The sequence below is a fragment of the Quercus robur genome, chromosome 12 (assembly GCF_932294415.1).
Source record: "Quercus robur chromosome 12, dhQueRobu3.1, whole genome shotgun sequence".
In the NCBI taxonomy this organism is placed as follows: domain Eukaryota; kingdom Viridiplantae; phylum Streptophyta; class Magnoliopsida; order Fagales; family Fagaceae; genus Quercus; species Quercus robur.
This window is the reverse complement of record NC_065545.1, coordinates 6,922,823-6,933,846: the sequence shown is the minus strand read 5'-3', so window position 1 is coordinate 6,933,846 and position 11,024 is coordinate 6,922,823. Positions and strand designations below refer to the sequence as shown.

The window sequence follows — 11,024 nt, the reverse complement described above, 5'->3', positions numbered from 1 at the left end:
TTTTATTACGAGCTAGCAAAACTTATTACATCCTGAGCAAGAGCTTACTCAAGAAAGTAAGGGTCCTCCTCAATCCAAGTAACAAAATCAACAATGCCCAACGCGTATTTAGCTAAAAGGTGGGCTGGTTTGTTATTCTGTCTCCTAACGTGGGAAAACTCTACCCCACAAAAATCTTTACTCAGTTCTTGCACACCTTGTACAATAGAAGTCACAGAGGAAGGCGGATCAAAAGTCTCACATAAGGACCTGTGGATGATAAGTGAGTCACCCTCCAAGATTAAGTTGTGGATTCCTATATCCTTAGCGAATATCAAGCCCGCTTCATGCGCTAAGGCCTCTGCCTCGACGGCGCCCAACGGAGCATTAAACTTATGCGCTTCATGCGCTTCATCCGTCCCACTTTTTTTGTTCTATTTGAAAAGTTAAACTTTTTAAGGGAATATCATTTATTGTCTTGTTTACCTTTTAACAATGTATAAATTTTCAAAACTACCCTTAAAAAAATTTATCAAAAAATTGAATTAGTAAATTAATAGGGGTATAATAGGAACATTAATAAATTAATGATTTTTATTTTTAGAAATTAGACAATATTTTGGGACACCTCAAAATAGAATAGAGGGCAAAAAAAGTGGGACGAAGAGAGTAATTTATAATAAGTGAAGGGAAAATAAAATTGAAAACAGGCAGAGCATGTATCTACTGTCAAGTTATACTTCATAAAAACATTAAAAAAAGATAGTGGCAACAATTTCAAAGGCAGCTCCGACAACCAGGGACAGATCGAGGTGGGGGCCCAAAGGGGCCTGGGCCCCTAGGTCCAATTTTTAATTATTTATTTTTGTTATTTTATATTTCATTTTTGTAGTTGGACTATCCTTCTCCCCAATTAGTTTAGTTAGCTTAACCTAAATAACAACTGTGCGCACCAAAGACAGGGTTACTGGGCCAAACCCCTATTTGGGCTGACAACTTACTTGTATGATGGATTTGGGTATCCTACTTTGGGTCGTTCTAGATTTAGAGACTTAATGGGATCACTTTTCTCTCTTTCTCTGTGTTTCTTCCTCTCAGACTCTTTCTCTTTCTCTTTTCTCACTGCAAAATTGCATCCCCTTTCCATTCTTTAGTTTCTCCTATTTATAGCCAATTGTTAGTGGGAGGATTATGATTACCTTTTAACTAGTGCAATGAGAGGTCCAATGTCGTTAATTTTAAGTGGATGTTTAGGTATAAGTGGCTTTGGAAATGGTTCCCATTGCAGCAAGTGTGTTCGACGGTGAAGTTTCCTAAGACACTGCCGAGCACTCAAAGGGCGATGTGACCGAACATTTGCATATCGTCTGGGGATGACTTTTCGAGTAATATGTGAGCTGGAATCCGCAATTCGCTTTTCAAGTATTTGAACAACACCCAGCTTAGGCTTGTAGTTATTGTGGGCTCGGGCCGGGATCCCGAGAGGTACGAAGGTTGGACCCCTGGGCCATACTATTGATCCATGGCCCAAGGCCAAAATGGACTTGGATGTTAGGGGCCGTACAACAACTATTCAACCCAAAAACTTAACAAAAACAATAAAAAAAAATTCACAATGGTGATTGTATTTTAGCAAAAAAAAACTATTTTACTACCAAAAAACAAAAAAAAATCATGTGTTATTAGATAAGCTAAAGCTAATTTTTTTTTTTAACTACAGTAAACTAGTATAAATGTCAGTTGATTGTAACAAGTTGTTAAAAATAAAATATAATATTTTATTAAGATTATATCTCTTCTTTCAGTTATAAAACTCAAATTCTCTCTCTTTCTTATTATTTTAATGAGTTGTTTATATTATTTTAAATGAAGTGATTAAAAAAAAAAAATTTGATATTGAGTGTATTGTAAAGCGAGGTGATAAAATAGATAAAGTAGCTATTTGAGGTATTAAAAACTAAAATTTTTGGCACCACTACTATGAGTGCTCTAACCAAAAAAAAAAAAAAATCCTAATCAACCTAGAATTAAAAACAAAACATTATTTGTTTTTGTTTTTGCCTTTGTTAGTAGATGATTGCATCTTAATGTATTTAAAAATAACGATCACTACACACCCTTGGTGCGATGGTCACTTAACAAGTATAAGTACTTGTAGGGTGTGGGGGGTAAGGGTCAGGGTTCAAGTTTCTAAAAAGGAGCTTCACACACATACACACTTAGATTAGATTAAAGAGAAATTATATTTTATATAAAAAAACAACAATTTTATGTATTAAAAAAAAAGGAGCAGAAAATGCAAAAGCAGATTAATCTGTATCCAAACGCCACCATAGTATTAAAAAATTATAAATACATAAACAGTGCGTAAAAAATAAAGTAGATGTGGGTTCCGTGAACAGTGCATGAATAATATATAAACAGTGCGTAAACAGCGCTACTTTGGCCGACACTCGCTTAAAATCTTGAGTTCATCCATATCGGTGATTAAATTTAATATATTTTTTTTCCAGCCAAAAAAAAAAAAAAAAAACTTTAGCAGAGTGCTCATTTATTTATTTTTCATCGTTATAACTTATAATCCTTACAAATTAGGGTAAAAGAAAACAAAAGAAGTTTGGGTTGTTAGAGAGTCACAGCAGTGGTAAGAGTTACACAACGACTTTAGTTTTTTATTGGCTATAAATTGGTCCTCCTCCTTACAAATAAATAGGGATCTTGTACTCAAAGCTCTATCACTTTGACTGTGAGTTCTGTTTGTATCCCGAGAAATTAAGAGGAAGAAAGAGAAGGAACCAAATGGCGCCTGTAGGAGGTTTCGCCGTTACCGGAGCTGGCACCGATTTCAAAGGCAAGATTACTGTGTCAGTGTTAATCACCTGCATCGTTGCTGCCTCTAGTGGCCTCATATTTGGATATGACATCGGTATTTCAGGTACGTTTTCTCACAGATCATAATTTGAGTGTTCATATGCATGGTGGTGAATTTTATTTTTTCGATTTGTACTTGTTTTGTCTTGAGAGATTGTACTTAGAGTTAGAGGTGATAGTTTTTGCTTTTTAGCTCTGGTAATCTTTTAAAAATACCAAAAGACAGGAAGTAGTGTTTTCTTTTTTGCTGAACAAGATTATCATTTATCAGAACAAACCAAGAGAAAGAAAACAGAGACAGCATTAAATTAACAATTTAACGAGAAGTACAAGATAAACTTCTCCCATGTCCATGTGATGTAATAAATTTGTTACTTTGTTAGCTACCTGTACTGTCAGAAAGTCACAGATTCCAAACTCGTGAATTTACTTGTCTTTAACTCTTAACTAACCTTATTACACGCGCTTCGCGCGTGTATGAGATTTTTTTTAGAAAAAAAAAATTGTGTTTTTATCTTACATATATAATTTTTATTTTAAAATTTTAATTTATAAATGAAAAAAATAATTTAAAAATTAATAGAAAAGCAGTTTTATTTTTTAGACAATATTTTAATGGGGTATAAAATTACATTTTTATCAAATTTTATTTTAATTTTATCTTTACTTAAACATAAAGATATAAGCATATTTTTGAACTAAAAAAATTTTGAGGAATCACCCTTTAAACAGTAATATTGATACAGAAAATAATGAACTTCCAATAAAAGCTGGTGTTCTATTTTTTGGGCTAAGTTCTCAATAAAAACTTGCCTAACGGAGTGATTATCGTGCCTCATCAGGAAATTATGAAACTTAATTGAACTAAATCCAGATTCACACCTCATCTGCTTTGTTTTTCTTCGGGTTTGTCTTTGCTTTTCTTTTTTGGTCGTTTTCATTGCTAGTGTACTTAATTAAATAATAACTAAAAATACCAATGCCGTAAGTCCTTCACCCAATATGATAGCATAGAAAAGAACTTCAATACTTTCCATCAAGTTTTCCTTTATCCTTGAGAATTTTTTTTTTTAATCACAAATTTTATTACCATTTGCAAAACCCTTTTTTGCCAAGACTCACTCTTTAACTCAAATTTCGCCGCTACTCATTTGATCTTCAATTGATCAAACTACAAATTTAAGCCCTTTTTTCCATTGAACTACCGCTTCTCAAAATTAATAATTAAAATTTTGTGCAAAGAAGTTGGTCCGGTGCTCAAGTTCACACTTTGGGCCTAATTTGCAGAAATGAAAGCTGGATGCACGGAATATTAGGGTCCATCTCCTATGTGAGAGCTTGAAAAATTGCTTCGGGATTATCTAAGTTTTTTCCTAAATTAGTAGGAGTTAGGAAAGAGATAAAGGGGAAAATGATGAGAGATAGAAGAAGTGAAAGTAATGATTGATTGCATAGAAAAGAAAAGAAGGCATGTTAAACTCATCATTTCCCTTGAAAGTCTTATTCCCTTGCTCTCGATGGACTTTGATCCATTTGGAAATAACTTATTTAGAGCATCCATGGAACCAAATTTTTAACTTTTTAGCACTACAAAAGTCATTTTATCTATTTCACCTTCTCACATTCAACAACAATGATTTTATTTTAGTTTTTAACACAATAAAAAAATATAAACGCTACAATAAAATAATATTTCATTTAACTACCAAAACACAATCACAACAAAAAATTAGTGTGAACACATGGTGGATATTGGGAGACACACGAAGAGGTAGTGAGGGAGGAGAAAGACAAAAGCAGTGTGAACACAATTTTTTTTTTTCTTTTTACCTTTTAGCTATTGTGCTCAACCAAAAGTAGCTGTGCACTGTAGCTGTAGAGCCAAAAAATATAGTTTTGACTCCACTATTGTAGGGTACATTTTGATATTTAGTGGTGCTAAAAACAGCTATATAACTATTTAGCACCACTATTGCTAGTGCTCTAAGCTGAATTTGAATTTCTTTTGCTAAAAGTGTAAAAAAAAAGGAGTTTAAAAGTTAGCTAAATAGTTTATTAGAACTTATCAATAACATCAACAAATATAATAAGATCCATAAATAATACAAAAAAGAAACTAAAAACTCAAGTAAGCTAGCTTATCCCAAACGAGCTCTTTATCTCTATAGGCTTATGTTGGATACCCGAGGGGAGGGGGTAAAATATTAAATGGAGCTCAAGACCCAAACAAAAAATATTAGAGAGAAAGAAAGAGAGAGCGAGAAAAAAATGGGGTCTGCGGCACTAGATATCTTTCTTGTTTTTATTTATTTTTTTTTTGAAAAGGTTTTTATTATTTTTTTCTTTGGACTTTCCGATTTGATATACATGTGGTGGTAAGTGGTACTGGTAACACAGCATGAAGCTTTGAAACCAAAGGTCAAATAGGAATATAGGAGGAACTTTCTGTTTAACAATTAGCAGAGAAGTGATTTCATTATCACTCTTTTTTTGGGTTTTATTCTAAACTTATTAAGGACTGATTTTTCAAAATTGGGAGGATTAACTCTAAAATCTTCACAGTATGTCATCTTAGACAATGATGTTTACAACTACTTTTTGGTTTATATGGAATTATGGATGGTGTTGAGCTTGTTGGTGTAACAAATGTGTATTTCATAACGACCTCTCAACATCATTCAATCTATTAATGCCTTGAAAATTCAAAGAGCAACGGCTCAAGAATCAAGATCCCTCAATATCCCTCAAGCAACAAGCTCTCTTTAGGTTGGAGCTTCCTTGAACATAGTTGGGTCAAAGTTAATACCATTGGAAATTGTTGAGGCAAGATTTGAGTGGTTGGGGTTGGGGTTGGTGGTCTTTTGCGAAATTACAAGGGTTAAATGAAAAGAAATCGCATTTGGTATGGATCATTAATTTATTAAACACACTTATCTACTATAAAATTGACTTTTAAATTTTTTGTAATATTTAGAGTAACGCAATTGAGCACTCTATTGGTTTTTGTTTTTTTTTTTGTTTTTTTTAATTTTTTATTTGATGGAAAATAATTACATGGGCATCACATGAGCCAAAACATGTGTACACTGTATAGTAAGTTATTTCTATCTAACACATATGTATCATTTTCTGTTCAAGATTTTTTTAAAAAACGTTTTAAAAATATAACATAAAAAATGAAAATGAAACAAATGTAAGTTGACACATGCATGCCTATGTATTATTACGAATTTTAATGAAAATTTTGAGAATAAAAGAACCACAATAAAATGGAAGTTCTCTTTTTTTAATTAATTTTTTTTTATATTCCAATTTAACAGCATGATAATGTATTTTTACATAATTTTATAAAATATTAATAAAAATCAATAAAGCCTTTAATATATTTAATGTTTGTGTGTGTGTATATATAAAATTCAATTTCTAGTTGTGTTTTCTAGCAAATAACAAATGGATAAAGGGAATGGTGTTTAATGTATTAATTTATTCACTTAGTCAAAAAAAATTATTATTACCTGATATTAAATTAATTTATTTTTCTTATCTAAAATCTAATATGTACAAACATATTATATATGATAATAAGATTCTAATGGATGGTTTTTATTTTATTTTAAATATTATAATAAAATAAGAAAATATAGATGTTTAATATAAATTGTAAAACATGAAACTAAAAATATTGATTGATAGTTTTAATGTTGAATATAATGACACATATGAGTAAAATAAATAATAATTATATGGCTGATAGAAGTACAATCAAGTTGAATTCTTTATTGGTTGTTTGTATCTAGTGTCCGCTGTTTATAACCCTAGTCTACAACTATAAAGATTATGCCCTTTTGTAGTTATACTCTGCCACTCTGGTTATGTAATGTATTATAAACCCGATTTAAAACGCTATTATTATTTTTATGTGTGTTCTAATAAGTATTACTGTTTACTCAAAAAAAAAAAAGTTGAATTATTTTTGACACATAGTATGGAAACATTAAATACATGTTTTATAATTTTAATTATAGAAAATATGAATTTTTAGAGTTATTTTATTTCCCGGGATAAATCTTTTTTATTTATTTATTTAGGAAACGATAGCGGTTGTTATAATCTCTCTCTCTCTCTCTCTATATATATATATAGACTAAGTTAAAAAAAAGTTTAATTAGAATTTGAAATTAGAATATAATTTTGCGTCATGTGTCTAAATCTATGTAGGAACCACACTATAATTATCTACTTAAGTTTGTGCCATATGTCCAATTAAGTTTTTTAATTTTTGTGCCAAGTGAGTTAATGAGTGCAAAATACTAAGAATCTAATATTAATGAACTATAATTTTTTTTTTTTAAAAAAAACCAATCAATATACTCAATAAAAATCGCTACACAACAAAGATTACCACACGTTCTATCTTATTAAAAATTAAAAAAAATGATCATAAATAATTTTAAATTTAGGTAAGAATTTTAATATACGACTAATTATGTTTACATTTTTTTAAAAAATAATTTGATTAATTATTTATATTTTTATGATAAAAATTGTGTTTAATTTTAAATGTATTTATACATATGCATGTGTTACATGCTCTTTTTTATATATAATAATTTCACTAATTATTTATATTTTTATAATAAAAATTATATTTAATTTTAAATGTATTCATGCATTTGCATGGGTTACATGCTAGTTCATTATAATGTGTTTGCATCAATAACCGTGTGTTGGGCTATGTAGGAGATCAAATATATATATATATATATATATATATATATTTATAGAATACTTACATACATGTAACGAGCAAAATAAATTGCGCATATTATTAACTATGATTTGTATTGACGCTTCTTCACCCCATTTTTGTTCCTTTATTTTCCCATCACATTTTTTTATACATTGATAGTTGGGCTTAGGGGTTCCCCCTTAGAAAAAAGGATAGATAGATAACACTCATAGTCTCATATCAGTCCATAGAAGACCTTAATTACTTAGGCCTATTAGGCTATTACAATACCTATTTGCTGAACTTAATGCCTGAGGGCCTTAGTTGAGGGAATACAAACCTCATATATAGGGTAATTATGTTTAATTACTCAAGTTGCATAAACTGTGATGAAAATGAACATGTATGAAATCACACTACTAAATTCTGGATTTAACTGAAATTAACCAGTTTCCTGGGATTGTCATTAATTTTCAGGGGGTGTGACAACAATGGTACCATTTCTTCAAAAATTCTTCCCGTCAATACTGAGAAAAGCAGCAGAGGCCAAAACAAATATGTATTGCATGTATGATAGCCAGGTTTTAACATCATTCACATCTTCGCTATACATAGCAGGGTTAGCAGCATCACTTGTAGCTAGCCGGCTCACAACAACATTGGGCCGCAAAAATACCATGGTGCTAGGTGGCTGCACCTTCCTTGTAGGTGCTGCCATCAATGGTGGGGCAGCCAATGTTGCTATGCTCATCTTGGGTCGTATCTTGCTCGGATTTGGGGTTGGTTTCACTAACCAGGTAAGTGATGTAGGTTTAGGCATTTGCACCATGTTTAATCTTGACTCACATTAATTGTGTAGACCCTTAAAATGTAAATGGATCATGTCATCTATCATCATCACTATATCCCTCATTAGATACTATATAATATGTACAATTTAGGACTTTGATACATTTTACAAAACAACCTCTCTCTCACTCCTTGTATCTGCCTAGGATACATTTCTACTCATTGTAGAAAAGGAGCCAGAAAGGCCCTTGTCAAATTTGTTTTGATTTAGGGATGTAATTATGACAATTCTTTGAACATTATACCAAATAGGACAAAACTTAGGTACAGTATTTTAGGTGCTGTTTTTTAGGTTCCACTCTTAAGATTTAGTCATATAGCTACTTAGCTAAAAAATACACTTCCATCTCATGAGGAAAAATTCATATAGCAAAATCTTAAAAGGGGAATCTAAGGAATAGCACTTAAGTACCGTACCTAAGTCTTGCTTTACCAAATAATTTGGTCTCTTACAAATACAATTAATCATGAATTTGTGAGGTTGAAGGAACAGTATATGTGGTCCGCACATCCAATTGAACAAAAATTAAAAGTTGGTCAGTTCACAAGACCTTTTGGCCATAGTTAAAGCTCATTAGTTAGTTAGCTCACTAGACTTTTGGAGATTTGAGCAGATGTATCGCCCTGTAGGCCTGGACTTAAAAGTAATGCGTAGTTTTGTGATGGTTTCAACAATATTGACATTTTTTTCTAATGCTACATATAGGCAACTCCCGTGTACCTCTCAGAAGTGGCACCACCTAGATGGCGAGGTGCATTCAATACAGGTTTCCAATTCTTCATAGGAATTGGGGTGGTTGCAGCCAATTGCATAAACTATGGCACTGCTAAGCACAGTTGGGGTTGGCGCCTCTCCCTTGGCCTTGCGATTGTACCCGCTGCCATAATGACAACAGGTGCACTTCTCATATCTGACACACCTAGCAGCCTAGTGGAACGTGGCAAGCTTGCACAAGCTAAGAAATCGCTTGCTAAAGTCCGAGGCAAAGACACTGATGTGGAACCTGAACTGGCTGATCTTATTAAGTCATGTGAGATTGCTAAAACTGCTAATCAAGAGCCATTCGTGACCATATTTGAGAGACAATACCGGCCTCACCTTGTGATGGCAGTTGCAATACCATTTTTTCAGCAAGTCACTGGGATTAATATAATTGCATTCTATGCACCGGTTCTTTTCCAATCGGTTGGTTTTGGTAGTGACTCGGCCTTAATAGCATCCATTATACTTGGGGTGGTCAACTTGGGATCAATCCTTGTGTCTACATTCGTGGTTGATCGGTATGGTCGAAGATTTCTTTTCATACTGGGTGGGATTCAAATGTTCGTCTGCCAGGTATGCATCAAATCTAGTTATTTGGTTGTGCAACATGCGGGTTTTAAGTTACTAACATTTCTAAGGCAGTAATGCACCACAAAATTTGGTTCTGCAACATGGAAATAATTAGGTTCTTTGCTTCTTGGCCAAGCCATTGACTTGTTAATTCTAGTAACATGCATTTTATTGAGCTACATGCCTATAATTAAAATTTAAAATTAGCCCAGTCTACTGATTCTCAGTCACTATATGTGTGGAATATTTGTGAAGGTCGCGGTGGCTTGTGTTCTAGAAGCTACAACAGGTGTTTCTGGCACCAAGCACATATCAAAGGGCTACGCTATATTAGTACTCGTGCTAATGTGCACCTATGCAGCTGGATTTGGTTGGTCATGGGGTCCTCTAAGCTGGCTCATTCCAAGTGAAATATTTCCTATGAAAATACGGCCCACAGGCCAAAGCATTAGTGTTGCTGTCAATTTCGCAACCACTTTTGTGTTATCCCAAACATTTTTGACCATGCTATGCCACTTCAAATTTGGTACTTTCCTGTTCTATGCCGGTTGGATTGCAGTTATGACCATTTTTGTTGCATTTTTCTTGCCGGAGACAAAAGGAATCCCTTTGGATTCAATGTATACAGTGTGGGAGCAGCATTGGTATTGGCGTCGGTTCGTCCAAAGGCAGCCTAGCCAAAATTTATATGATGGGAAGTGATTTTCACACTCCTTACCGCATTACCTCCCCGTATATTATTCATTCCACGTTTTTAAATGTAGACATCATGTATGAAATAATGTACGTTGTGTGTACAGAGTGTACATCAACAAGTATGAGAAGACAAATTACCATTATTTGAAAATATGCTTTACTGTGGCTCTTTAATGGGTGGAGAAATCCTGACTTGGCATCAAACAACTGCCTATCCTTAGATGTGCACCACTGTTTACAACAATAAAATAGTTAGATGATAAATTGCAAATTATGCCTTTTGAGGCGGTGGTGGTACATTCTCAATTTTTTTGTGTGGAGAAAATGTACATTCTCATGTTAATCTGCTGCAAATGCAGTTTTATGAATCATAGAGAGATTGTTTGTGTCCCCAAAGGTTCATTTCAATATGAGCCATTACAAGTAGACATATGATATGATCCCCTTTCAAAACCTAACTTGGGTGGCTCTAAAAATTCCTTAAATTAGACCTTAATAAGAGCCATTACATTTTGTTCACTAATTCGGTAATCGATAATTAGACGCAAATGAATTCACGTCATGAAA

The 11,024-nt window shown here is 32.8% G+C and overlaps 1 protein-coding gene across 1 annotated transcript; it reads left to right on the top strand.

Annotated features, from left to right (window-relative positions):
- Window positions 1-2,576: 2,576 nt before the first annotated feature.
- Window positions 2,577-10,739, top strand: LOC126709314 (sugar transport protein 5). The gene is made up of 4 exons (XM_050409512.1): window positions 2,577-2,914; window positions 8,057-8,376; window positions 9,135-9,764; window positions 10,017-10,739. Exons 1-4 carry the CDS (start codon window positions 2,779-2,781, stop codon window positions 10,461-10,463), a joined length of 1,533 nt encoding a protein of 510 aa, XP_050265469.1. The 5' UTR covers window positions 2,577-2,778; the 3' UTR covers window positions 10,464-10,739.
- Window positions 10,740-11,024: the final 285 nt, after the last annotated feature.

What these genes read in the sequence shown, in the direction of transcription:
- LOC126709314 (XM_050409512.1), top strand. Translation starts at nt 2,779, where the DNA reads ATGGCGCCTGTAGGAGGTTTCGCCGTTACCGGAGCTGGCACCGATTTC. An exon ending in ATATGACATCGGTATTTCAG is followed by an intron (nt 2,915 to 8,056) that starts GTACGTTTTCTC and finishes ATTAATTTTCAG; the next exon opens with GGGGTGTGACAACAATGGTA. An exon ending in TTCAAATGTTCGTCTGCCAG is followed by an intron (nt 9,765 to 10,016) that starts GTATGCATCAAA and finishes ATATTTGTGAAG; the next exon opens with GTCGCGGTGGCTTGTGTTCT.